Here is a 27,431-nt window from a genome sequence, read left to right as displayed (position 1 = left end):
CATTTTGGTGAAATTTTCTCTAAGAAAAATAACAAACTAAAATTGCTAAAACCTACTGCTTTATTATGAAGTATTTTGAACTTATAGTTTGCACAGTTCCAGTTTGCTGTCATTATAGTTTAATTAACATTGGAATAATACTCTAGGTGGAGTTGGAAAGATACTTACTGTGCTGCCCCTTCCCTGAGGAGATTGTCATTATTAAGTAGTAGTCGGACATCTGAGGAGGAAAACATATTAAGATGTTGAATAAAGGATAAATTTGAGAAATTTCAGCAAATTTTAACATTTTTTTTTTGACAGGCAGAGTGGACAGTGAGAGGGAGAGAGAAACAGAGAGGAAGGTCTTCCTTTACCGTTGGTTCACCCTCCAATGGCTGCTGCGGCCGGTGCACCACACTGATCCGAAGCCAGGAGCCAGGTGCTTCTCCTGGTCTCCCATGCAGGTGCAGGGCCCAAGGATTTGGGCCATCCTCCACTGTACTCCTGGGCCACAGCAGAGAGCTGGCCTGGAAGAGGGGCAACCGGGACAGAATCCGGCGCCCCGACCGGGACTAGAACCCGGGGTGCTGGCACCGCAGGCAGAGGATTAGCCTATTGAGCCGTGGTGCCGGCCTCGTTTTTAAAGATTTATTTATTTAAAGATTTTACTTATTTGAGAGGTAGAGTTACAGACAGAGAGAGGGAGAGACAGAGAAATGTCTTCTATCTGCTGGTTCACTTTCAAAGTGGCCACAAAGGACAGTGCTGGGCTGATCTGAAGCCAGGAGCCAGGAGCTTCTTCTGGGTCCCCAACATGGGTGGCTGGGCAATCTTCTACTGGTTTCCCAGGCCATAGCAGAGAGCTGGATCGAAAGAGGAGCGGCCGGGACTCGAACTGGAGCCCATATGGGATGCTGGCACTGTAGGCATAAGCTTAGCTTACTACACCACAGCGTCGGTCCCAAGATTTATTTATTTGAAAGGTAGAGAGAGAGAGAGAGAGATCTTCCATCTGCTAGTTCACTTCCAAAATGGCCACAATGGCCAGAGCTGGGCCAAGAACTTGCGCCATCTTCCACTGTTTCTCCAGGTGCATTAGCAGGGAGCTGGATAGGGTACAGAGCAGCTGAGACTCAAACCAGCTACCCATATGGGATGCTAGCACCTTACCAGCTATGCCACAGCAGTGGCCCCAATTTTAGCAAATTTTTAAAATTAGTTTTTTGGGGCCGGCGTTGTGGCATAGCGGGCAAAGCCGCCGCCTGTGGTGCCAGCATCGCATATGGGTGTTGGTTTGAATCCCAGCTGCTCACTTCTGATCCAGCTCTCTGCTATGGCATAGAAAAGCAGTAGAAGATGGCCCAAGTGCTTGGGCCCCTGCACCCACATGGGAAACCTGGAAGAAGCTCCTGGCTCCTGGCTTCGGATCGGTGCAGCTCCAGCCATTGCGGCCATCTGGAGAGTGAACCAGTAGATGAAAACCTCTCTCTCTCTCTTTCTCTGCCTCTCCTCTCTCTGTGTAACTGTGACTTTCAAGTAAAATAAATAAATCTTTAAAAAAAATTAGTCTTTGGATACAATGTATGTGTAGAAATTCTAAAAATGCAGGTGTTAATGTTCATATATATATAATTATTTGTGCTATAATAATTCAATAATAAATTATCAAGGAATTTCATAGCGAACAAACATGATTTACAGAGGGCTACAGTTAGGATCATTAATTCTATATTTAAATGACTCCTTTGAAATGACCCAAGAGTAAGAATTGCAGGTTGTTCTACAATACCAGATCAAGAAAACTCAGGCAGTAATTAGTAAGCGGCAGCGCATTTCTGAACACATTCCTCTTTGGATAATCCAATGTGGGGAACCAAAACCATCTTAAAAAGCCATGTGTTGCAGAGTTTCATCGTTTTTAAGAAGAGTACCGTCCTTGTTACTAAGAAACTACCAAGCCTTCATTCCAAGAGGAAAGGCTAATTACATGCAAAAGGCCACTCACTGACTCCTAGAGCTTCTGAAAAATGGCCAACATGTGCCAATAAAAACAGTACTCACAGCATACATACACAGTTCACTAACTCGTATCCTAATGCTTTGGTATCAACTATTTTCATAATTTTATGGTTTTTATGATTTCAGGTAAGAGAAATAAACAAGGGGATTCTACAAAGGATATTAATTTTGTTAAGTCAAGAATTTATCTTAGGAGCTAGAGCTGTGGCACAGCAGGCTGTCGCAGTGTACTATACTGACATCACATACGGGTGCCAGTTGGAGTCTAGGTTGCTTCACTTCTCTGCTAATGTGTCTGGAAAAGCATCAGAAGATGGTACAAGTACTTGGGCCCCTGTCACCCATGTAAGGGACCCTTATGGAGTTCCAGGCTCCTGGCTTCACCTAGGCCCAGCCCTTACCACTGCATCCATTTGGGGGAATGAACCAGTGGACGAAAAGATTGCTCTCTCTAACTCTGCCTTTCAAATAAATAAAATAAATCTTTTTTAAAAAAAGAACTTATGGGCCGGCGCTGTGGCTCACTTGGCTAATCCTCCGCCTGTGGCTGGCATCCCATATGGGCACCGGGTTCTAGTCCCAGTTGCTCCTCTTCCAGTCCAGCTCTCTGCTGTGACCGGGGAGGACAGCGGAGGATGGCCCAAGTGCTTGGGCCATGCACCTGCATGGGAGACCAGGAGGAAGCACCTGGCTCCTGGTTTCGGATCGGTGCAGCGCTGGCTGTAGTGGCCATTTAGAGGGTGAACCAATGGAAGGAAGACCTTTCTCTCTGTCTCTCTCTCACTGTCTAACTTATAAGTTCAAGTTTAAAGAAAACTTTCTAAAAGCTGAGTTGCTGAAATCTATATTCAGTCAACATGGAAAAAAAGATAAGGAAAAATAAGGTTGCATTTGTTTCCCTTTGGCTAGTATTCAAAATTTATAAGTGATTTTATAAAGAATATCTTGATTTACTTCTACTGTGGTGTATATTTCTGGTAGTAAATGTTTATATGTTTCTCTTAGTTACTCTGTTTCTGCATTATTTTTACCAGTGGATGTTACTGATTGATCTACCAAGTGCTGGGCTCTGGGCCTGGCACAGATGAGTATAGCACAATTCAAGTAGCTAAGCTTCTTTTGTAAACCTAGAATTTCAAAATGAATGTTCGCTAAAAGGAACCCAGATACACAAAGATAAATTAAGATAGAACTGTGATGACCAACTTCTTGCTCCACTTATCTTTTCATCTTGTAGGTGTGTTAAGACAGCAAATAGTATAGAAGGTTGTAAATGCATACTGGTTCCCAAACTGGAAACCAAACTGACTGTGATTCAGAATTACATGGTAAAGAACTTGCTAAAACACAGATGACCTGATTCTACCCAAGATCTAATTAATGAGAATCTTGAGGGGATGATAAAGCTGAATCTGTAAATTTAGCAAACTATTTGAATACCATCAGTTCTACCCCACTAGCCCTATATTATGTGGCTTCCTAAGTGAAAGCCTTGAAGATATTTTAATCCATGATTTATAATGACAAACCATTTAACATTATTTCTGCATTTATTGATATTAAACTTTTCTCAGATATTATAGACATTGTAATTTATGGGTTAAGACATTGCTTTTGATTCAGACCTGGATTTGAATCCTTGCTTTGATATTTACTACCTGGGTGATCTTGAACAAATTATTTTAACCTTTTTGAATCTTGATTTCCTTAGCTATAACATATCATAAAGATTTAGAGATAACAAGCACTCAATAAATTAGAGTAATTAAGAAGGGCTTAAAATAACAAAATACTAATCTTTACTCACCATTGAATACTTCATTAAATTCTCCTGGGGGTGCATGAGTGATAAATTTAGCAGCTATGCGTACCTAAAGAGAAATAAAATTCACAATATGAGAATTATGAAGAGTAACATATAAAAAGAAAAGGAAATACAGATCACAAATTTTTATCATATCCCTTGATATAATACTACTTTTTAAAACTTTTATGGGGCTGGCACTGGCATCCCATATGGGTGGCAGTTCTAGTCCCAGCTGCTCCTCTTCTGATCCAGCTCCCTGCTATGGCCTGGGAAAACAGTGGAACATGGCCCCAAGTGCTTGGGGCCCTGTACCTTCGTGGGAGACCTGGAAGAAGCTCCTGGCTCCTGGCTTTGGATTGGCTCAGCTCCGCATGCTGTGGCCGTTTGGGGAGTGAACCAGCATATGGAAGACCTTTCTCTCTGTCTCTCCCTCTCACTGTCTGTAACTCTGTCAAATAAATAATCAAATCTTAAAAAAAAAAAAACAAAAAACCAACAAAACACTTTTATTGTTTAGGAGCCTTCAGATTTTCTTTTCACAGAACACCCATGGCTGTTTCTAGTATCGGTATCTTCTGATTTTGGGAAAAACATGTTATTTTGATCCTTTTATTTATTTATTTATTTTAAAGCTGAAGGGTCAGTTTTTGGTCAAAAAGTACTACATTCGAAAAAATGGAGTTATGACCCTATCTCACTTAGAAATCTTCCATTCACTGGCTCATTCCCCAAATGGCTGCAACAGCCAGAGCTGGGCTGATCTGAAGCCAAAAGCCAGGAGCCTTCTTTCAGGCCCCCTGCATTGGTAGCAGGGCCCAAGTACTCCGGCCATCTTTCACCACCCTCCCAGGTACATCAACAGGAAGCTGGACTGGAAATGCAGCAGCCAAACTGGAACCTGCATCCACATGGATGTCAGCATCACAGGTAGAGGCCTAACCTGCCACACCACAGTGCTGGCCCCAATATCATTTTCATTTACAAATTTAAGCAACTCCATGTGATCACCTCAACTCTTGCTGGAAAAAACTGTTAAAATTCAACAACCGGGCGGCGCTGTGGCACAGTGGGTTAACGCCCTGGCCTGAAGCGCTGGCATCCCATATGGGCGTTGGTTCTAGTCCCGGCTGCTCCTCTTCCGATCCAGCTCTCTGCTATGGCCTGGGAAAGCAGTAGAAGATGGCCCAAGTCCTTGGGCCCCTGCACCTGTGTGGGAGACCCGGAAGAAGCTCCTGGCTCCTGGCTTCGGATCGGCGCAGCTCTGGCCGTTGCGGGAAATTGGGGAGTGAACCATCAAATGGAAGACCTTTCTCTGCCTCTCCTCTCTCTATGTAACTCTGACTTTCAAATAAATAAATAAATCTAAACAAAACAAAACAAAAAAACCATTGGCCGGTGCTGCGGCTCACTAGGCTAATCCTCCCCCTGCGGCACTGGCACCCCGGGTTCTAGTCCCGGTCGGGGCACCGGATTCTGTCCCGGTTGCCCCTCTTCCAGGCCAGCTCTCTGCTGTGGCCCGGGAGTGCAGTGAAGGATGGCCCAAGTGCTTGGGCCCTGCAGCCGCATGGGAGACCAGGAGAAGCACCTGGCTCCTGGCTTCGGATTGGCGCAGCGCACTGGCCGTAGCAGCCATTTGGGGGGTGAACCAATGGAAGGAAGACCTTTCTCTCTCTGTCTCTGTGTCTCTCACTGTCTAACTCTGCCTGTTTAAAAAAAAAAAAAAAAAAAAAAAACCCAACACTAAAATTCAAGAACCAATCCGTATCGCAAAACGACAAAACTACCAGCTTTTAATTGGATTGGATAAAAGGTCAAAATCCCAACAATGGGATAAGAAGTATTACTAATTTTTAGGTTCAGCTTTCAAATTTTTTAAATTAATTTATTTTCTTTATTTGAAAGGTAGACAGAAGAGATCTTCCCTTCACTGGTTCAGTTCCCAAATGCTCACAATGGCCAAGGCTGGGCCAGGTCAAAGTAAGGAGCTAGGAACTCAATCTAGGTCTCCATCACGGCTGGTGGGGACCCAATCACTTGTATCACCACCTGCTGCCTCCCAAGGTATACATTACAGGAAGCTGGAATGGAGAGTGGAACTAAGACTTGAACCCAGGGCATTCTGATATGGGATTGCAGGTACCTCAAATGGCATCTTCATGGCTGTGCCAAACTTCTACCCCAGCAGTGTCATTAATTTTAAAAGTAAAATAAAGATGACTTCTATCAGTTCTACCATTCAACCCTGTAGAAGGGTTCCTAAATAATGCTATAGAAAACATTTCTTGCCATTCTCCTTTTCTTGACTTCCTATTATAAATAAATGCCAAAATGTTAGGATCTATGGGACCAGCGCTGTGGTGCAGCAGGTTAAGACCCTAGCCTGAATCCTCCGCCTGCAGCACCGGCACACCAGGTTCTAGTCCCGGTCGGGGCACTGGATTCTGTCCCGGTTGCCCCTCTTCCAGGCCAGCTCTCTGCTCTGGCCAGGGAGTGCAGTGGAGGATGGCCCAAGTGCTTGGGCCTTGCACCCGCATGGGAGACGAGGAGAAGCACCTGGCTCCCGGCTTTGGATCAGCGCAGTGCGCCGGCCGCAGCGGCCACTGGAGGGTGAACCAATGGTAAAGGAAGACCTTTCTCTCTGTTTCTAAAACTCACTGTCCACTCTGCCTGTCAAAAAAAAAAAAAAAAAAAAAAAAAAAAACCCTAGCCTGCAGCACTAGCATCCCATATGGGCGCTGGTTCAAGTCCTGGTTGCTCCACTTCAGATCCAGCTCTCCACTATGGCCTGGGAAAGCAGAAGATGGCCCAACTCCTTGGGCCCCTGCACCCACATGGGAGACCTGGGGGAAGTTCCTGGCTCCTGGCTTCAGATCAGCTCGGCTCTGACTGTTGCAGTCATTTGGGGAGTAAACCAGCACTCTCCGGCTCTCCCTCTCTCTGTAAAACTCTTCCAAATAAATAAAATAGAATAATAAATAAATAAAATAAATCTTTAAAAAAATGATAGGGTCTAGCCTGCAGATCTAATTTTTTATCCTATTTTTTTGGTTGTTATTTCATACTTTGGGGAGAATTCCTAGGCCCCTTTTTCCAATTTAGTAATATGCTCTTCAGTTCTGCTCATATTGGATTCAGACGATTATTCCATCTGCTATATTTTTAGTTTCTAGGATTTTGTTAATATATTTTGTGTGTACACAACAATATGCATATTAACTACAGTTATTTATAAGTATATACTTAAACTATGAGCACATTAATTATACTTATTTTAAAGTCTTGTCCTATCAACTATTTCCTAAGATTTAGACCCTCTGTTGAGTTTGGTTCTTCCCTTTCATGCTACTGGTTTTTCATACACATTTGGTGCTGCCATTCAAATTTACTTGCCTATTCTGTTACCTGTAGCTTGTAGAGGAGTAGACTTGCTGCTGCTGAGTACAGTTATATGTATTGCTTATCTTCTGAAAATGAGTCCAAGTTCCAGCTCTACTCCACAATGCTGACCCAGCTACCTGCTAATGCACCTGGGAAAACAGCAGATGATGGCCCAAAGTACTTGGGCCCCTTCCACCCATGGTAGACCTGGATGGAGCACCTGGCTCTTGGCTCCAGCCTGGCCTAGCATCAGATGTTGCAGACATGTGGAGAGAGAACCAGTGGATGGAAGATCTCTCTCTATATATAACTCTGCCTTTCAAATAACTAAGTAATTTAAAAAGAAAATCAGTTAATCTACTTTGAATAACAGACCTTTTCTTTTTTTAGTCTATATATGGCAAATCTGAAGTCTATGGTATATCCCACTTTCCGTCCAAGTAAATTTCCTATAATACTTATATAACTGTGAAACTCTTTTCAATCAAGCAAAGTGTTTGTAGTCAAAAAACAAATGTACATATTAATACACTACCCAAAAAAGCACCTTCCATAAAAGGAATAAAGTCACAGCAACATTTTATAAACCACTTATATAACAAAATTTTTTTTTTTTTTTGGACAGGCAGATGGACAGTTAGAGAGACAGACAGACAGAAAGGTCTTCCTTTGCCGTTGGTTCACCCTCCAATGGCTGCCGCGGCCTGCGCGCTGCGGCCAGCGCACCACGCTGATCCGAAGGTAGGAGCCAGGTGCTTCTCCTGGTCTCCCATGGGGTGCAGGGCCCAAGCACTTGGGCTATCCTCCACTGCACTCCCTGGCCACAGCAGAGAGCTGGCCTGGAAGAGGGGCAACCGGGACAGAATCCAGCGCCCCGACCGGGACTAGAACTCGGTGTGCCGGCGCCGCAAGGCGGAGGATTAGCCTATTGAGCCATGGCGCCGGCCTAACAAAATGTTTGATTGTATAATATTCCCGAAGTTCCCCCAAACTTTTAAAAGTTACAGATCTAATGGAATTGGTACAAATGAAATGACACACAGTTTGGATAATGGACAAGGTACATTGCAAACAAAGTAATAGTTCATCCATTTGGCAGATTAGGAAGATAAGTATCAGTAAGTAAATACTTTAGACTGAGTAAGACATTGTCTTACCCTCAAGAAACTGACATCTAGATAAAACACAGCAAGCAGGTATTAAATGCAGAGTGCAATCAACTCTACACATGTAAAGAAGGGGAGTGGTCTTTAAAGGCAGTGACATTTTGAGGTGAATTCGAGGCTGAGCAGGTAATACCAGGGATGGCATTCCACACAGAGGAAACAATATGTACAAACTGGGACATGTCTTAATGAACTGAAGATAATTAATTTGAACAATGCTACTCTTCATACTAACTCTTTGTTTTGAAAAGTAAAGCTTTTTAGGCTGGTGCCACGGCTCAATAGGCTAATCCTCTGCCTGCGGCGCTGGCACACCAGGTTCTAGTCCCCGTGGGGGCACCGGATTCGATCCTGGTCGCTCCTCTTCCAGTCCAGCTCTCTGCTGTGGCCCAGGAGTGCCTTGGAGGATGGCCCAAGTCCTTGGGCCCTGCACCCGCATGGGAGACCAGGAGAAGCACCTGGCTCCTGCCACTGGATCAGCACGGTGCGCTGGCCGCAGTGGCCACTTTGGGGATGAACCAACGGAAAAGGAAGACCTTTCTCTCTGTCTCTCTCTCTCACTATCCACTCTGCCTGTCGAAAAAAAAAAAAAAAGAAAAAAAGAAAAAAGAAAAGTAAAGCTTTTGAACAAATGAATCATTTATATTAAAGTAATACTTTTTAAAAGAACATCTCCCAGTTTTTAAATGAGTTGGGATATTTGAAGATATATGCTATGACAAGGGTGAAATACTGAATGAGTGGTAAAATAACGTAATCATCCTAAGATTTCAACACGGGCTCCTAAAACACATGATCATGGCAGGGAATTCCACGTTATTTGCTGAGAGCATGAATAAAATTGTGGATTACTTGGTATTAGATAATCATGACAGTCTTTCAAGTGTTAAGCTGATTTGTGACTATTTAAATACAACACCATAAAAACACTTTGAACAGACATAATAATGATAGATTTACATACTCAGTATAAAATCTAAAATCTGCTTCATGGTCTACAAGACCCTGCACAATTTGGCTTCCTCTTCCCCTTTACCACCATTTAAATCTCCAGCTAGTTCACAAATGGTTTTCTTTCTTTTTTTTTTTTTTAACTTTTTTTTTTCTTCTCTCTCTCTCTTTTTTTTTTTTTTTTTAATTTTTGACAGGCAGAGTGGACAGTGAGAGAGAGAGACAGAGAGAAAGGTCTTCCTTTTGCCGTTGGTTCACCCTCCAATGGCCGCCGCGGTAGGTGCGCTACGGCCGGTGCACCGCGCTGATCCAATGGCAGGAGCCAGGTGCTTCTCCTGGTCTCCCATGGGGTGCAGGGCCCAAGCACTTGGGCCATCCTCCACTGCACTCCCTGGCCACAGCAGAGAGCTGGCCTGGAAGAGGGGCAACCGGGACAGGATCGGTGCCCCGACCGGGACTAGAACCCGGTGTGCCGGCGCCGCAAGGCGGAGGATTAGCCTATTGAGCCATGGTGCCGGCCCACAAATGGTTTTCTATCATATAGCTCACTCCCATTTTCACTGAAGTCTCTGTTCATGTCACCTACTAAACAAAGTAGCCTTTCCTAATTCTCACATTTAAATAAGCTGCTACACCCTCCCCACCATTCCCAATCCTAGCCGCTGTACCCACTTTATTTTTTTCCAGCCCACACTAAACATGTTTAGTTTATAACATCCCCCAAAAACTTCTAAGAGCACAGAGCAGGGGTCAGCAAATTGCTAACATAGAAGGGAAGATACTAAATATTTTAGGGCTTTGTGGACCACACAGTTTCTGTCCTAACTATAAATAAATGAGCCTGATTATGTGCCAATAAAATTTTGTTCTGGGCTCTAACATTTGTATTCCATGTAACTTCTATGTCATGAAATATTAGTCTTCTGTTTTCAACTATTCAAAAACATTAGCTCATAGGTTTTGTGAGAACAGGTCGAGGACTGGATTTGGCCCACAGATCATGGTTTGTCAAGCCCTGGCACAGATGCTAGTTATGTTTGTACACTGGTGTATACTCAAGACTAAGACCTGGGATGGGCCCTATGGAAACGAATACTATTTTATTGTTTACAGAACTCTCTTGATAGCTCAAATAGCTTGTTAAAGTAGGCAGAGAAGACACTATAATCCTCATCTATAAATGAACAGGGGCCAGCGCTGCTGCTGAGTGAGTTAAGCCACTGTCCCCAGTGCCAGCATCCCATATGGGTGCCAGTTCATATGCCAGCTGCTCCACCTCTGATCCAGCTACCTGCTAATGGGCCTGGAAAAACAGTGCAAGATGGCCCAAGTCCTTCGGCCCCTGCACCCACGTGGGAGACACAGAGGAAGCTCTTGGCTGTTGGATTCAGCCTGGTCCAGCCCTGACCATTGTGGCCATTTGGGAAGTAAACCAGCAGATGGAAGATCTCTCTCTCCCTCTGATTCTTTTTTTTCTTTTTGACAGGCAGAGTTAGACAGTGAGAGAGAGAGAGAGAGAGAGAGAGAGACAGAGAGAAAGGTCTTCCTTTTTCTGTTGGCTCATCCCCCAAGTGGCCACCACGGCCCGTGCGCTGCGCTGATCAGAAGCCAGGAGCCAGGTGCTTCCTCCTGGTCTCCCATAAGGGTGCAGGGCCCAAGGACCTGGGCCATGCTCCACTGCACTCCTGGGCCACAGCAGAGAGCTCAACTGGAAGAGGAGCAACTGGGACAGAATCTGGTGCCCCAACTGGGACCAGAACCCAGGGTGCCGTGCCGCAGGCGGAGGATTAGCCCAGTGAGTAGCGGCGCTGGCCTCTCTCTGATTCTTTCAAATAAAGTAAGTAAGTCTTAAGAAACTTGAATCTAAACTTCAATTAGACTATGCAGTATTAACATGGATTTGGCTTTGTTCTTTTAGATTTTTTTTAAACTAGGAATTGAGTCAAAGTTTCACTTATACAGCTTAGAAGTGGGTGGAAATTAAAATGAAATTTAATAGAGTGAAATGGGGAAAAGAAATGGCTAAGAAGTTAGTGACTGCAAAAATATTTTTGCTGTAACACAATGAGGAGTGACACTTTCCCTATCAGAGATTTTCAATCACTCTCAAGGTTGGCATGAGGAAACAAAGGAGAAAACAGGCATTTCCCATAGAAAAGAATGTCAACACCCCTCTGTTGAGAACCACTAATATAGAGGTTTTAGTTGAGCAAAACTGAACTGTTACTTTAATAAAAAGGCTTTAAAAATTATCCCTATTTCATAAAGTAACAATTTCACTCTACATAGCATTCATCACATGGTATCTGCAGTAAAGGGTGTATTTTATCTTTTTAAAAAAGATTTATTTACTTGAAAGGCAGAGCTAGAGAGAGAGAGACAGAGAGAGAAAAAGAGAACATGCATCCATCTGCTGTTTCACTCCCCAAATGGCCGCAATGACAGCAGCTGGGCCAGTCCGAGGCCAGGAGCCAGGAGCTTCATCCAGGTATCCCACATGGATGGCAGGGGCGCAAGCACTTGGGCCATCTGCCACTGCTTCCCCAGGTGCATTACCAGGGAGCTGGATCAGAAGTGAAGTAGCTAGGACCATATGGGATGCCAGCGCCGCAGGTGGCAGCTTTACCTGCTATGCCACAATGCCAGCCCTGCTCCATATGAAAGAGGGAATAACTTAACCCTTATACACAATGCCACTCTCTCAAATCTAATAGAGGATTTAAAACTTAGAACTACAATCAATGAAGGGTAAGTTTTCCTAAATTTAAATTTTTTCTCAATCTCTCTATCTTCTAACCTCACTGAAAGGTAGACAAAGTAAAATGCCCATAACAGAATTTTCCTTGCCAATTTTAACAAGATTCAAAATTTCATTTTTTATAAAGTATTTATTTATTATTTGAAAGGCAGAGCAAGAAAGAGAGAGAGAAATATCTTCCGTCGGCTGGTTAACTCCCCAAACGGCTGCAACAGCCAGGACTGGGCTAGGCAGAAATCAGGAGCCAGGAACTCCAGTCTCATCTCCTACACAGGTGGCAGGGTCCTAAGCATTTAGGCCATCCTCTGCTATTCTCCTAGGCACATTAGCAGGGAGCTGGATAGGAAGCAGAGTAGCTGGAACAGGAACTAGCAATCTGATATGGGATGCTGGCCATGCAAACAGCAGCCTAACCCACTATACCACAATATTGACCCTTCAAAATTTCATATTTACATTACTAATATCTGTACAGAATCAGAGAACGTCATATTCCATTGTTCCCAAGAAATGGCTTAATTTTTAAAGAGTTTTCACACGTTGTAATTTAGTAAGACACTTTAGAAAATAAATTGGAAGAATTTACAAAAAGTATAAAATTCAAATATTTAGCTTATTAAATAATTTTTTTAAAAGGTTTATTTATTTATTTGAAAGGCAGAAAGAGAGCGAGCAAGTGAGCTATCTTTCACCTGTAGGTCCCACTCTCTTGTGGCAGGGTCGGGCTGAAGTTAGAAGCTTCATCTGGGTCTCCCACTTGGGTGGCAAAAGCCCAAGCACTTACGTCATCCTCTGCTGCTTTCCCAGGCACACTAGCAGGGACCTGGATCAGAACTGGAGTAGCCAGGACTAAAACAGGCATTCAGATTGGATGCTGGCATCACAAGCAACTGGCATCCATTATTAGTTTAGACACTATTCTGTCCCCAAAGATTCCTGTTTTTGGGAAGTAAACTGGCTTGCTTTCCTTTTCTATACAATACAAGGTCTAGCAAATTAAATGGCACATAGCAAATGATTAATAAATGTTTACAAAATCCCTTTTGAATAAAATGACACAAAGGAAGTTTTCTTAAAGTATTATGAGATACTATGACAAAAATATAAGATTAAGGCTCTTGAATTGGCTAATGGGTTTTTAATTTCCATCTCTTAAAATGTCTTTGAATCACAACCTGTCCCCTAAAGTGAACTATCTCCTTAAGAATCTGGGAGAGAGAAGGAGCACTTAGGAGTTCAGCATTAGGCAGCCACTTGAGATGACAGCATCTCGGCTCAGCCTCCAGTTCCAGGTTCCTGCTAATGTGCACTCTGCATGGCAGCAGATGATTGGCCAAGTATTCGGGTCCCTGCAGAGACTTAGACTGAGTTTCTAGCTCCCAGTTTCAGCCTGGCCTACTCCTGGCCATTGTGGGCATTTTGGAAGTAAAGTATGCATGTGTGCTTTCTTTCTTTCTGTGTCTCTTAAAAAAAGAGAGGGACGAGTATTTGGTATTAGGACTCTGCCTAGGATACCTGTATCTCATATAAGAGCCCCAGTTTCAGTCCCTGCTCCACTCTGATTCTAGCTTCCTGTAAATATCTACCCTGTGAGGTAGCACATGATGGCTTATGTGCACAGATCCCTGCCATTCCTGGATTGAGTTCCAGGCTTCAGAATGCCCTGGTTCAGGATGTTGCAAGCATTTGGGATGTGAACCAATGGATTGAAGATCTGTTTGTCTGCCTCTCTCTGCCTTTCAAATAAAGTGAAAATAAATATTAAAAATTATTAAATCAACGAGTGGGACTTGGCCTGGCAGTTTAGATGCTGCATGTGTCTGGGTTCCAGTTCCAGCTTCCCACTAATGCACACCCTGGAAGGCAGCAGTGATGGCTGAAGTGTTTGGCTTCCTGTCACCCATGTAGGGGACCGGGACTGGCCCAGTCCTAGATATTCTGGGCATTTGGGGAGTGAACCACCATATGAGAGCTCTATAAATCTGTCTTCGCTTTCTCTGTCTCCAGAACAAAAATAAACAAATTGGGGACGGCACCGTGGCGCAGTAGGTTAATCCTCTGCTTGCGGCGCCTGTATCCCATACAGGCGCCAGTTTTAGTCCTGGCTGCTCCTCTTCTGATCCAGCTCTCTGCTATGGCCTGGAAAAGCAGTAGAAGATGGCCCAGGTGCTTGGGCCCCTGCACCTGCGTGGGAGACCAGGAAGAAGCTCCTGGCTCTGGATTGGCGCAGTTCCAGACGTTGCAGCCATTTGGGGAGTGAACCAATGGAAGGAAGACCTTTCTCTCTGTCTCTCACTGTCTGTAACTCTACCTCTCAAATAAATAAAAATCTTAAAAAAAAAAAAAAGATAAATACATAAATTTTAAAACTAGCTAAATTGAGCAATCCCTTTAAATGACTAAATGACTGAAAAGTAAATTCCTCTTTTCCAGATATTCTTTTTTTTTCCTTAAAGATTTATTTATTTATTTGAAAGTCAGAGTTAGAGAGAGAGGTAGAGACAGAGAGAGAGTTCTTCCATCCGCTGGTTCACTCCCCAGATGGCCTCAATGGCCGGAGCTGTGCTGATCCGAAGCCAGAAGCCAGGAGCCAGGAACTTCCTCTGGGTTTCCCATGCAGAGGCCCAAGGACTTGGGCCGTCTTCTACTGCTTTCCCAGGCCACAGCAGAGAGCTGGATCGGAAGAGGAGCAGCCGGGACTAGAACCGGTGCTACAGGCCAGGGTGTTAACCTGCTGTGCCACAGCCCCAGCCCCCTTCAGATATTCTTTATGTCCTAGTCACCCTATATTCTCCATCATCACCATTAAAAATTAACAATAACTACATACAATAGCAATTTTTTCCTGACCAAAAGTTTTTCTGAAGTATTACATCTTTCCAAGCTTTTTTCAATCTTTTCATGTAGGCTATATACTTTAAGAAAGGACAACAGTAGCAAGTTGTGCCTCTCTAAATATTTATTTAACCTATTTTTATCCTACTCCACTGTAGAGTTATTCAAGCACAAACAGTTGTATTTCTTTTCCTGAAAGAGATATACCTTATTCTTTTCTTTTTTCTTTTTTTTTAAGATTTATTTGAAAGGCAGAGTTACAGGTTCAACCTAAAGTTGAAAAAGCACAAAGGTAAGTCTTTTCATAAAAAAAAAAAAAAAGATTTAAACATTTATTTTCTTATTTATCTGAAAGGTAGAATGACAGAGGGAGAGACGGAGACAGAGGAAGAGAAACATGTCTCTCACATGGATGGTACAGGCCCACATCCTTGAGCCATCCTTTGCTATCTTCATAAGCAAATTAGCAGGAAGCTGGATAAGTTGAATGGTCAGGGCTAACCAGCATTCAGTCGAAAGTGGAGGCTCAATTCAGTGTGTCATAAGGCTAGCCCCAATACATGTCTTAAGTTGGGATCAACATAATAAAAAATAGATGGTGGCGGCTCCAAATAATTTGCTTCATTTACTTTTTTTTTTTTTTTTTTTTTGACAGGCAGAGTTAGACAGTGAGATTGACAGAGAGACTAAGGTCTTCCTTCTATTGGTTCACCCCCCAAATGGCCGCTACGGCTGGTGTGCTGCACTGATCCAAAGCCAGGAGCCAGGTGCTTCCTCCTGGTCTCCCATGCGGGTACTGGGCCCAAGCACTTGGGCCATCCTCCACTGCCTTCCCAGGCCACAGCAGAGAGCTGGACTGGAAGAGGAGCAACTGGGACAGGATCTGGCACCCCGACCGGGACTAGAATCCGGAGTACTGGCGCCGCAGGCAGAGGATTAGCCTAGTGAGCCACGGCACCAGCCTCATTTACTCTTTAAAAAGCCACTTTAGCCATTTTTAGTAATTCTCAGAAATTGTTTTGTCTATTAGCAACTAGTTTTAAGTTCTGTCAGCCAATTACAGAAGGTAGGCAACTGTTTTAACTAGAGCAATACTTAAGCATAAAATTTATAATAAACAAGAATTAAACAAGCATCAGTTTCTATTTTCTAATTATCTCTCTCAGTCTTTCTCTTTTAATTTATAACTTCTCCATGCATCAAGTTAGGAGGAAATCATTTCTTAGTTCTCATCCTGGACTCTCCTAATATAAGATATGCAGAATTCTGGTAAATGATCTTGAAGTACTCATCTTTGTTTTTTTAAAAAACTTATTTAATTTGAAAGGCAGAGGCAAAGAGAGAGAGAGAGAAAGTCTAGCATCCGCTGGTTCACTCCCCAAATGGGCCAATCCAAAGCAGGAGCCAGGAGCTTCTTTTTCATCTCCCATGCAGGTGCAGGGGCCCAAGGACTTGGGCCATCTACTGTTTTCCCAGGACATAGCAAAGAGCTGGATCTGAAAGTGGAGCAGCCAGGACTTGAACCAGAGCCCATATAATGCCAGCACTGCAGGCGGTGGCTTTACCCCCTATGCCACAGCACTGGCCCTGAAGTACTTTTTTTTTTTTTTTTTTTAGAATTATTATTATTATTATTTGAAAGAGTTACAGAGAGAGGTAGAGTCAGCGAGACAGAGGTCTTCCATTCCGCTGGTTCACTTCCCAAATGACCACAACGGCCAGAACTGAGCTGATCCGAAGCCAGGAGCCAAGAGCTTCTTCCAGGTCTCCCACGCGGGTACAGGGCCCAAAGACTTGGGCCATCTTCCACTGCTTTCCCAGGCCATAACAGAGGGCTGGATTGGAAGAGGAGCAGCCGGGACATGAACCAGCACCCATATGGGATGCGGGCGCAGCAGTTGGGGCTTTAACCCACTGCACCACAGTGCTGGCCCCTTGAAGTACTCATCTTAAATGTTTACTCAGAAGTTTAAATTAAGTGGTGAGCCATAAGTCATCAACTATTTTTTTTTTATTTTTATTTTTATTTTTGACAGGCAGAGTGGACAGTGAGAGAGAGACAGAGAGAAAGGTCTTCCTTTTGCCGTTGGTTCACCCTCCAATGGCCGCCGCGGTAGGCGCGCTGCGGCCGGCGCACCGCGCTGTTCCGATGGCAGGAGCCAGGTGCTTCTCCTGGTCTCCCATGGGGTGCAGAGCCCAAACACTTGGGCCATCCTCCACTGCACTCCCTGGCCACAGCAGAGAGCTGGCCTGGAAGAGGGGCAACCGGGACAGGATCGGTGCCCCGACCGGGACTAGAACCCGGTGTGCCGGCGCCGCAAGGCGGAGGATTAGCCTGTTGAGCCACAGCGCTGGCCAGTCATCAACTATTAAATAGAACAAAAAACTTTAAAAAGTGTTGGCTCAATCTCAGTGAAGATTAAAAAAAAAAAAAGTCTTTTTTTTTAAAGTATTATCTTAAATGAAAAACAGCACTGATCTCTCTCTCTCTCTCTCTCTCTCTCTCTCTCTCACACACACACACACACACACCCCAAAAGGAGGGAAAGAACCTTATATGGTTTAAGTAGCAGATACGCCCAAATGTCCAGAACAAGAACCAGGAAGTAGAAAAGTCTGAGATAGAATATTCCAGTGAGTCAGAAAAAGAGATGAAAATGACTGAAAAGATCACATAAGCAACTTGTTGCCTAGGAGCTTAAATGTATTAAAATACCTACTACCAGATAAAATGAGCATGTAGAAATAGTCACAACTAGGTTAAGAAATTAGGGAAGGGCCAGCAAAGTGGCAGGGGCAGGTAAAGCTGTCACCTACAATGTTCACATCCTCTATAGGTGCCAGTTCGAGTCCCAGCTCCTCCACTTCTGATCCAGCTCCCTGCTAATGTGCCTGGGAAAGCAGCAGAAGATGGCCCAAGTCCCTGGGCCCCTGCACCCATGTGAGAGATCTGGAAGAAACTCTTGGCTCTTGGCTTTGGTATGGCCCAGCCCTGGTCATTGAGGCCAGTTGGTGAGAGAACCAGTGGATAGAAGATCTCTGTCTCTGTCTCTAAGTCGGTTTTTCAAATAAATAAAATAAATCTTTAAAAAAGGGGGCGGGGGGCTGGCGCTGTGGCGCAGCAGGTTAATGCCCTGGCCTGAAGCACTGGCATCCCATATGGGCACTGGTTCGAGACCTGGCTGCTCCGCTTCCAATCCAGCTCTCTGCTGTGGCCTGGGAAAGCAGCAGAAGATGGTCCAAGTTCTTGGGCCCCTGCACCCATGTGGGAGACTCGGAAGAAGCACCTGGCTCCTGGCTTCAGATCAGTGCAGCTCCGGCCATTGAGGTCATCTTGGGAGTGAACCAGTGGATGAAAGACGTCACTCTCTGCTTCTCCTTCTCTCGCTGTATAACTCTGACTTTCAAATAAATAAATAAATCTTAAAAAAAAAAAAGAAAGAAAAAAGAAATTGGGGAAAAGTCCACATCAGACACTTTGATATTTAGATATGGAAAGTAAGAGATGCATATGTCAAGTTCAAAGGGGTAGAGTTGGCAGTGAGGGAAACCATGCTGGATGGAAACAGAATCAGTGGGAAACACGGACTTTGCCTTTAATATCTGGTGTATCTCTGGCACATTATGGCACTGTAATTTTAAAAAAATCTTTTTTACCTTTCCTTCAAAATTTTACTTCTTCAAAATCACTGGCAGGCAGTCCTGATTTCACATGCTAGCTTTATTACTTAACTGCTTAGTTTCTTCATTTGTGAGCATAATACCTACTCACATTTAGAACTGTTTTTAAGAATCTAGTGAGGTAGGAAATGGACCAAGGAATAGAAAATACTTAATTATTTTCATTAAGCAAACACCTAGGTGTTATCAAATTTCAAAGTGTTTTTTTTTTTTTTTTTTAAAGTTCAGACATTGAGGCAGACTTTTGGCATTGTGGTTACGATACAACTTTGGACACTTGTATCCCACGTTAGAGTGCCTGGTTCAAGTCTTGGCTTTTCCACTAACCATCCAGCTGATGTGCCTGGGAAAACAGCCAAAGATGGCCCAAGAACTTGGGTCTCTGGGGCCAGCGCTGTGGCATGGTGCATAAAGGCACCACCTGCAGTGCCCCCATCGCAAATGGGCGCCAGTTCAAGTCCTGGCTGCTCCACTTCCAATCCAGCTCTCTGCTATGGCCTGGGAAAGCAGAAGATGGTCCAACTCCTTGGGCCCCTGATCCACATGGGAGACTGGGAAGAAGCTCCTGGCTCCTGGCTTTGGATCAGCGCAGCTCTGGCCGTTGAGGCCAACTGGGGAGTGAACCAGTGGATGGAAGACCTCTCTCTCTCTGCCTCTCCTTCTCTGTGTTACTCTAACTTCAAATAAATAAATAAATCTTAAAACAAACAAACAAACAAACTTGGGCCCCATCACCCATGTGGGAGACCTGGATGGGGTTCTGGGCTCCTAACTTCCGCCTGGCCCAGCCTTGACTGTTGCAGCCATTTGGGGAGTGAACCAGCATTTGGAAGTGCTCTCTCTCAATCCCTTCCTCATTTCTTCCCCTCCCCCACACTCTTCTTGCTCTATCACTTTGCCTTTCAAATAAATATATCTTAAAAAATATATATACACAATAATTCATTTGGTCCAAGGCACTGAAGTAGGCCACTAAAATAAAGACTAAAGGAAAATCATAAACACAACCAACAAATTGCCTTTTGCCTTAAACCAGTGGTTGTTCTGAACACTAGCTACAGATTAGAATTATCTGGGAGATTTAAGCAGACTGATGCATGGGTTTCATTTGTAGGTTCTGATGTAATTTGGGAACTTGGGAATCAGAATATTTAAAAACTTCCTCAGGTGATTCTAACATGCTGGAAAATTTATCAGACACACCTTGAGCTAATATAAAGTGAAAATTATCATGTTGAATACAAACATCAGAGAAACCTACAGTAAACACCTTGGTTTTCTATACTATGCCACTGTTAGCAAAACAATTTATACAAATAACAGTCATTAGTAAGGATTTTTCAACCATTTCAAAATAATTATAATTCAAGGCAACAAAATTGCCAAATCAGTAGTACCGATACCATATGGTACAGAACTTAAGAGGAAAGAGATGGATATGGGATGGATTGCTGAAAGACAATTATAAGGAAGAGGAACTAGGATCTAAGCACAGCACTGCAAAGTGTTGCCAGATCCTTCTGGGGAAGGCATTACAAGTGAGGCAACAGTAAAAAATAAAAAAATAAAAAAATAAATGAGGAGAAAAGCTTTTTGTAAGGAGGATCAGTTTGTAGGCATTAAGGATTTATTTGGAGATTTAAAAAAGATGAGTCAGATGGCAGTACTTAAGCTAACTAATATCAAGTCTAGTTTTATTCTGTAGTAAGAGACATGTTGAAGCTTCCTGTGTAGAAAGCTTCTTTAGTAAAAAAATCTTTCAGTAATACAGAAATACAAGCATACTCAGGCTTCACAAACCCTGAAAATCAAACTGCCCTCAAAGAGTTAACTATAAAATCAGGAAAGGTACTCTCAAAATGAAATTCATCCCACAAATATCAGCCACCTACACTTTAGGCAAAGGTGATTCACTAGTACAGTGTCCTCATGCTCTTGTGGCAGACAGACAATATATAATAAAATACACGGTATGCTAGCTAGTGATAAATGCTAAGGACTAAAGAGTAAGGCAAAGAAAAGGGTACTAAATGTTTGGGTTGGGACTTCGATGGAGTAACCAGAGAAGGCGTCAATGTGGAGATAACTTGATTAAATATATGAAGGAAGTGAGGGATACAGAAGGAAGAGAACTCCAGAGAAAAGAGCAAATACAAAGACCCCAAGGTGGGACTGTGTGGCTGGAAAGAGGACAAAGGGCTAAAAAGGTAGGAGATGAATGTAGTCAGAAAAATAAATAGCAAAGAGGTAAATCCCAGAGCACGTAGGGACTTCACAGAGCGAAGCATTTGTATTCTGAGTAAGTTGGGAGACCAGAGGAGGGTTTTGAGCAGAAGAGTGACAAGTCACAAGCCACATTTTAACCATAGCACTCTAGGTGCTTCCTTAAAGATGGTCTGCTGGGGTTGGGGATGGGGGCAACAGCAGAAGGAACACCAGAGAGGCTTTGTAATAAACTAGGTGAGGGGCCAGCGCTGTGGCGTAGCAGGTAAAGCCACCACCTGCAGTGCCGGCATCTCATATGGGCGCCAGTTCAAGTCCCAGCTGTTCCACTTCTGATCCGGCTCTCTGCTGTGACCTGGGCAAGCAGTAGAGGATGGCCCAAGCCGTTGAGCCTCTGCACCCACATGGGAGACCCAGAAGAAGCTCCTGGCTCCTGATTGGCGCAGCTCTGGCCGTTGTGGCCATCTGGGGAGTAAACCAGTGGATGGAAGACGTCTCTCTCTCTCTCTCTGCCTTTCAAATAAATAAATAAATCTTCAACAACAACAACAACAACAAAAAGCACAAATGTCCAGCCCTGTAAAACTCCCTGCTAGTAATAGGACAATATATTAACTCATCTAGTGAAAGAACATCCACTACTGTTACATAGAAACCTGACTTGGTCTTTGTGTTGGGTGTTTACATATGTACAACTATTATGAAGGAAACTGTCATTAAAATTTTAGACCGGATAGTTAATTTGCTTGACTCTAATTCCAAGCTCAAATTGTTTTTTTTAAAACTAGTCTATTCTAGATTTATTAAATTAGTTGTACTTCCACTTTTATAAGCAGATTTATTTATTTATTTATTTGGAAGGCAGAGTTAGAAAGAGAAGGAGGGGAGGGGGAGGGGAGAGAGGGATAGGGAGAGGGAGAGGGAGAGGGGGAGGGGGAGGGGGAGGGGAGAGGGGGAGAGGGGGGGAGAGAGAGAGAGAGAGAGGAGTTAGAACCTTACATCTGCTCGTTCACTCCTCAAATGGCCTCAACAGCCAGGGCTGGGCCAGGCCCAAGCCAGGAGCTTCTTCCGGGTCTCCCATGTGGGTACAGGGGCCCAAGCACTTGAGCCATCTTCTTTGTTGTTTCCCAGGTGCTTTAGCAGGAAGCTGGATCAAGGGAGACTCGAGCCAGCATCTATATGGGATGCCAGTGCTGCATCCCATGGCTTTAACCCATTGAGCCACAGCACCAGCCCCCACCATTCCACTTTTACACATTAATTTCATCAGCCTGGCCAATATGGGTTTGTCCCTGACAGAGATTTGGGTTTGGTATCCCAATGAATCAAGCTTTTGAACTTAACAGGCAGAGAATGAAGATTTGAACCTCAGCAATTTCATAAGATAATGTTTCCAGAACTGCACAAGAATTACTGGGAAGCTTATTTAAAATAAATTCCTGACCAGGAATCCCACAATGTTTTCATCCAATAGATCTAGGGTAGACCCAGAAATCTGCTTTGGATAATAATATACCAGATTCCACTGTAGGCAAAAATGGCCAATGCACTGTCATACTATAAAGCTCTTAAGAAAGGAGCGAGCTAGTCCCCTTGTCCTTGTCATGGGGACTTTACCATTAACTTGACTGCTGTTCAGGGCTGTGTCAATCACTAGAATTGCTCACCATCTTAACAATTATCTGCTACCCACCGAAAGGAATCAAAATGACTAAAAGGAAGCAGCATTTGGCCTATAGGTTAAGACACACTCGATCCCATATAGGAATGCCAGAGTTGGAGTTTTGGCTCAGCTCCGATTCCAGCTTTCTGCTAATGTGCATCCTAGAAAGCAGCAGGTGGTAGCTCAACTACTTGGAGCCCTGCCACCCACACGGGAGACACAGATTGAGTTCCCAGCTCCCAGGTTTGGCCTGGCCCTACTATAGCCATTCTGGGCCTTTGGAGAGTAAAGCAGCAGCTGGGAGCTTGCTCTGTCTCTGACTCTCTGCCTTTGCAAGAAAAATAAAAAAAATTTTTTAAATGGGTAAGAGCACAGGCTCTGGAAACAGACTGGCAACACTGTATCAGTTCCATTAATTACTATTCCTGGACATGTAGGCAATTTATCATTTTTTTTTTTTTTTACCTCAAATGTGCTCCAGTTCACTCAATTATAAAATGGAGAAATGAAGATAATTATTCTGGACAAGTGTTTTGAGATGAATACATATTAAAACATAATGTTTGGCACTTAAGCACTTAAATGTTACTAGGATGCAAAACAAAGAAATCACAAGGCAAAGTTTTCTCATGGTCCAATAAACTCACTTTGTTTGGTGCAGTATAGTATAATGGCATCTTCATGGTATACCATGACCAACACCACATCTTTTGATCCACTCAATTGAATATTTCATCTCACAGATGCTGTCTTAATTTGCATGTACAGTTGTAGCATACTGCTCAAGATTTAGTAACATAACTGTGAAGAATTTGTGTTAAACCAGCTAGAAATGTAGAGTCTGAAGGTAGAACAATCAAGAATGCAGTTAAAAACCATTCAAGCATAAACAAAGATTGTGAAGGAAGACTATGTGAGCAGGAATGTGGACAGGTTAGAGATATCGCTAAGTGAAAAGTTTGTGTTTCTACATGCATAAGAGAAAAAATACAAAAGGATTTGAAAATACTGGCTGCCTCAGAGAACTGGATGGCTGGAGAAGAGGGGTGGGACTGGACTTTTTATCCACGCCCTTTTCTACCACTCTGATTTCAAGCAGTGATTACAGTTCCCATACATCTAAAATGAATAGGAATGGAGGAACAGAATCTAATGCTAGGAAGAAAGAAATCACAGGACTTAAGGTTAAGGGTAAGAAAGATAATGCCAATGTTCTGAGTCTGTACAACTAAGAGAATGGTGGGACCAGCAGAAACGCCTAGGTTGGTGGGAGGTTCTGACAGAGATGAGAAAGTCATAGTAAATGAATATTGAATTTATTGTCTAATTCAAATGTGTAAGCAGCCATTTGTCTTAGGTATTATGACTAATTCCTCCCATCTGTTGCTTTTATTTTCACATGCTGAAACGTGAGGAAAAAAAAAAAAGAGCTGAGAAAAAATTAGCAAAAAGATGAGAAAAGTTTGTGCACTAGAGACAGAAAAGAACAAATGATATCTGGTACGATATGGTATATTTTTCTACGGTTTAAAGGAGAAAACTTAACAGCAGATGAACAAAATACTTTTGTCAGGAGTTTTGCAAGATTTAAACTAATGTTGGTAATCATAAAGCTTTGCAACTTTATGAGGTCTGTTAAGAACCTGCTCCCAAGAGGCATGGCAGAGTCCCAGAGATGGCAATGGATGCTCAGATAAATGAATGCACAAAGAGGCAGTCAGAGCACGCACACATAGAAATACCTAGAACACCAGAACACTGAACACTAGAAACACCTAGAGCTCATCAGAAATACTCAGAGGAGAGGATGCATTGTATAATGAAGGACTCTGTGCTAGGGAAATGACAGAATGAATGAAGCTGTGATCTCCTCCACACCAATAGGCTGTGCTTACACTGTGTCCTGGGGCTTTGGCAGGCACTAGATAAAAAAGACATGGTTTTAGTTACCAAGAACCCACAGTTCTATAATCAGGAAAAATAGAAGAAAACAGACAATTTAAGAACTCCCTGGAATATTTTGATGTTTCAATTTTTATTTTTTAAAAAGATTCATTTGAAAGTCAGAGTTACAGGGATAGGGGGATAGACAGGGAGAAGGAGAGCTTCTAATTACTGATTCACTCCCCAAATGGCTGCAATGGCAAGGGCTGGGCAAGGCCAAAGTCAAAAGCCAGGAGCCAGGAGCTTCATTAGGGTCTCCCAAGGGGGTAGCAGGTGCCCAAGCACTTGGGCCATCTTCCACTGCTTTCTCAGGCCATTAGCAGAGAGCTGGATTGTCAGTGTAGCAGCTGTGACACAAACCAGCAGCCCATATGGGATGTCAGCATCAGAGGCAAAGGAGTTACCACTATGCCACAATAGCTCAAGGTTTCAATTTTCAAAACAGAATTTTTCAGGGACAGCACTGTGGTGTAGTGGGTAAAGGCCCTGCCTGCAGTGCTGGCATCCCATATGGGTGACGGTTTGAGTCCCGGCTACTCCACTTCCAATCCAGCTCTCTGTTATGACCTGGGAAAGCAGCAGAAGATGGCCCAAGTCCCTGGGCCCCTGCACCTGTGTCGGAGACCCAGAAGAAGCTCCTGGTTCCTGATTTTGGATCAGCACAGCTCCAGCCATTGTGGTCATCTGGGGAGTGAACCAGCAGATGGAAGACCTCTCTCTATCTGCTTCTCCCTCTGTGTAACTCTTTCAAATAAAAATAAATAAATAAAAAAAATTTTTTTTCCAATAATTTGAAAAGTTCATTAAACTTTGTTGAGTTGGTCTGATACAATTCCCCCTTCTTCCCTATTTTAGAAGGAAACTGAAGCCCACTTATAAGTGATTTTTCCAAAATCACCCAGGACTACAACTACAGAAGGAAGAGCCCAAATCTAACACTCAGAATCATTCTTTTCCATTACATCACAGTATTTCATTTATAATTAATTAAGTGGATACCTCCATATTATTCTTCTTTCATGATTACATGGAAAAAACAGTGTAGTTAAAAAAAGCATTGCTTCAGAATAAGAAAACCTGGGGGTCTGAATTTTCTGACAAATTATACCACTTTGTTTAGCATTAAGACTGGTTTTAATAAAATAGCTAAATGTTCTTGAAGAAATTATAATAAGCCTATATTCTTAAAAATATGTATTTATTTTTATCTGCTTGGAAGTCAAAGAGAGAGATTGATCTTCCAACCACAGGTTCACTCTCAAATGCCCACAGTAACCAGGGCCAGGGCATGTTTAAATCAGGAGTCCAGAACTAAATCTGGCTCTCCCACATGGGTAGCAGAGGCCCAAGCACTTTGAGTCACCATGTGTTGTCTCCCAGGATGCATAAGCAGGAAGCTGGATGGGAAGGGAAGAGCTGTTGACTCCAACTGGCACTCAAGATATGGGACGTGGGGGTCCCAACTGGCAGCTTACCTCCCTGTGCCACAACGCCCACCCCAATAATCTTATATTCTTATCAAAAGATAGGTCTGAGTTTGCTTAGTTAACAGATTACATGAACATTACTCAGCAAAGCTAAATGACAACAAATAATGATAAAGAATGACAATATTAATGCTAATCAACAACTTGTTAGAAAACAGTCAAGGGAAATACACTTTGAGATTTCCTTTATCCTACAAGAATATCACACATGAGCCCTCATATTTCTGCCTATATGAGTTATTTATAACACTTACTACATCTATATAAAATAATTCTGACAAACTTGTTTCTCAAAAAGTGGCTTAAGAACACTACCACTGACTAAATAGAAAGCACACAGAGCCATTTCTCAGTTATAGTATTTTTGAAATTGTATATAAATAATCTACTAACTGGGCTGAAGGGAAAAATAGCTAATCACCCTTTTTCTTCAGCTCTAAAATTCTCTTCCATTTATGTTTTTAAAATGCTGAATAATGAAATAAAGGGAACAGACAATGCAAAGAATCCAATCATCTCATATTTCAAACTTGTTAATTATGGTATTTTGATCTTGTTAAGAATTTAGGGAACAAGTGCTGTGGTGTTGCAGGGCTGGCAACCCATATGGAGTTGGTTCCAGGCCCAGCAGCTCCACTTCTGATCCAACTCTTTGCTATGGCCTGGGAGAGCAGCAGAAGATGGCCCAAGTCCTCTGGCTGCTGCACCCAAGTGGGAGACCCAGAAGAAGTTCCTAGCTCCTGGCTTTGGATCGGCCCAGCTCTGGCCATTGCGGCCATTTAGGGAATGAACCAGTGGATGGAAGACCTTTCTCTCTCTCTCTGCCTCTGCCTGTGTAACCCTGCCGTTCAAATAAATAATTTTTTTTTTTTAAAGAATCTAGAACAAAGTAACTGAAGAGTCTAAGTAACTAGATTAGTACGGGTTCTTAGATTCTTAGAAACTGCAAACTCAAGGGTATGACTGCAAGCATTTATTTCCGATGTTATTACACTTTCAACTTCCTGTTTTATTTAGATGGCTCATCATGACCATTTCAGGTAACAATGCAGAAGTAAAAAAAAAAAAACCCAACTTCCTCCTTATAAAGTGATAAAAACTTCAGCAGTTAGTCAAGAGAATTGATGATTTTACTAGTTTTTATAGAAATACTTGCAAGAGAATCAGAAACCATTATCACCAAATTAACCTCAAGGTTTACTGCTTTCAGAAAAAAAAAGTAATAAAGATAAAAAGCAATGTTAAAATACGTTTGGCATAATGACATTCACTCCTTAAACTCAGATCAAATGCATTTACAGTCTTACAAAGAGAGAAAAAAGGAAACTTTAGATTTCCTTCAATGGAAAGTTCAGAATATAAGGCTCAAAATATCTTGATTTTTAAAATGAGTTTGTTGTGAAAGTGGGCACAGGATGGGTATAAAGGTGAGGGGGAATTGAGATAATCTTAGAATCAAGGCCCTCTGATTTAACAGAGTCACAACAGACAAAAATGGATAGTCTTAGGGATGGTACTGTGGAGTAGTGAGCTAAGC

The 27,431-nt window shown here is 43.0% G+C and overlaps 1 protein-coding gene across 1 annotated transcript in view; it reads right to left on the bottom strand.

The window, feature by feature from the left end:
• The window catches only part of CAPZA1 (capping actin protein of muscle Z-line subunit alpha 1), a 50,539-nt gene that overhangs the window by 20,696 nt on the left and 2,412 nt on the right, over positions 1-27,431 (bottom strand). Inside the window, exons 2-3 of the mRNA XM_062191973.1 lie at positions 3,809-3,872; positions 169-220 (exon numbers count right to left, since the gene is read on the bottom strand). Coding sequence (XP_062047957.1) covers positions 169-220; positions 3,809-3,872 — 116 coding nt within the window. The remainder of the gene's footprint in view (positions 1-168; positions 221-3,808; positions 3,873-27,431) is intronic.

This window comes from Lepus europaeus, chromosome 5, assembly GCF_033115175.1.
Source record: "Lepus europaeus isolate LE1 chromosome 5, mLepTim1.pri, whole genome shotgun sequence".
NCBI lineage: Eukaryota > Metazoa > Chordata > Mammalia > Lagomorpha > Leporidae > Lepus > Lepus europaeus.
The sequence above is the reverse complement of the archived record's forward strand: the minus strand, read 5'-3'. Positions and strand labels throughout refer to the sequence as shown.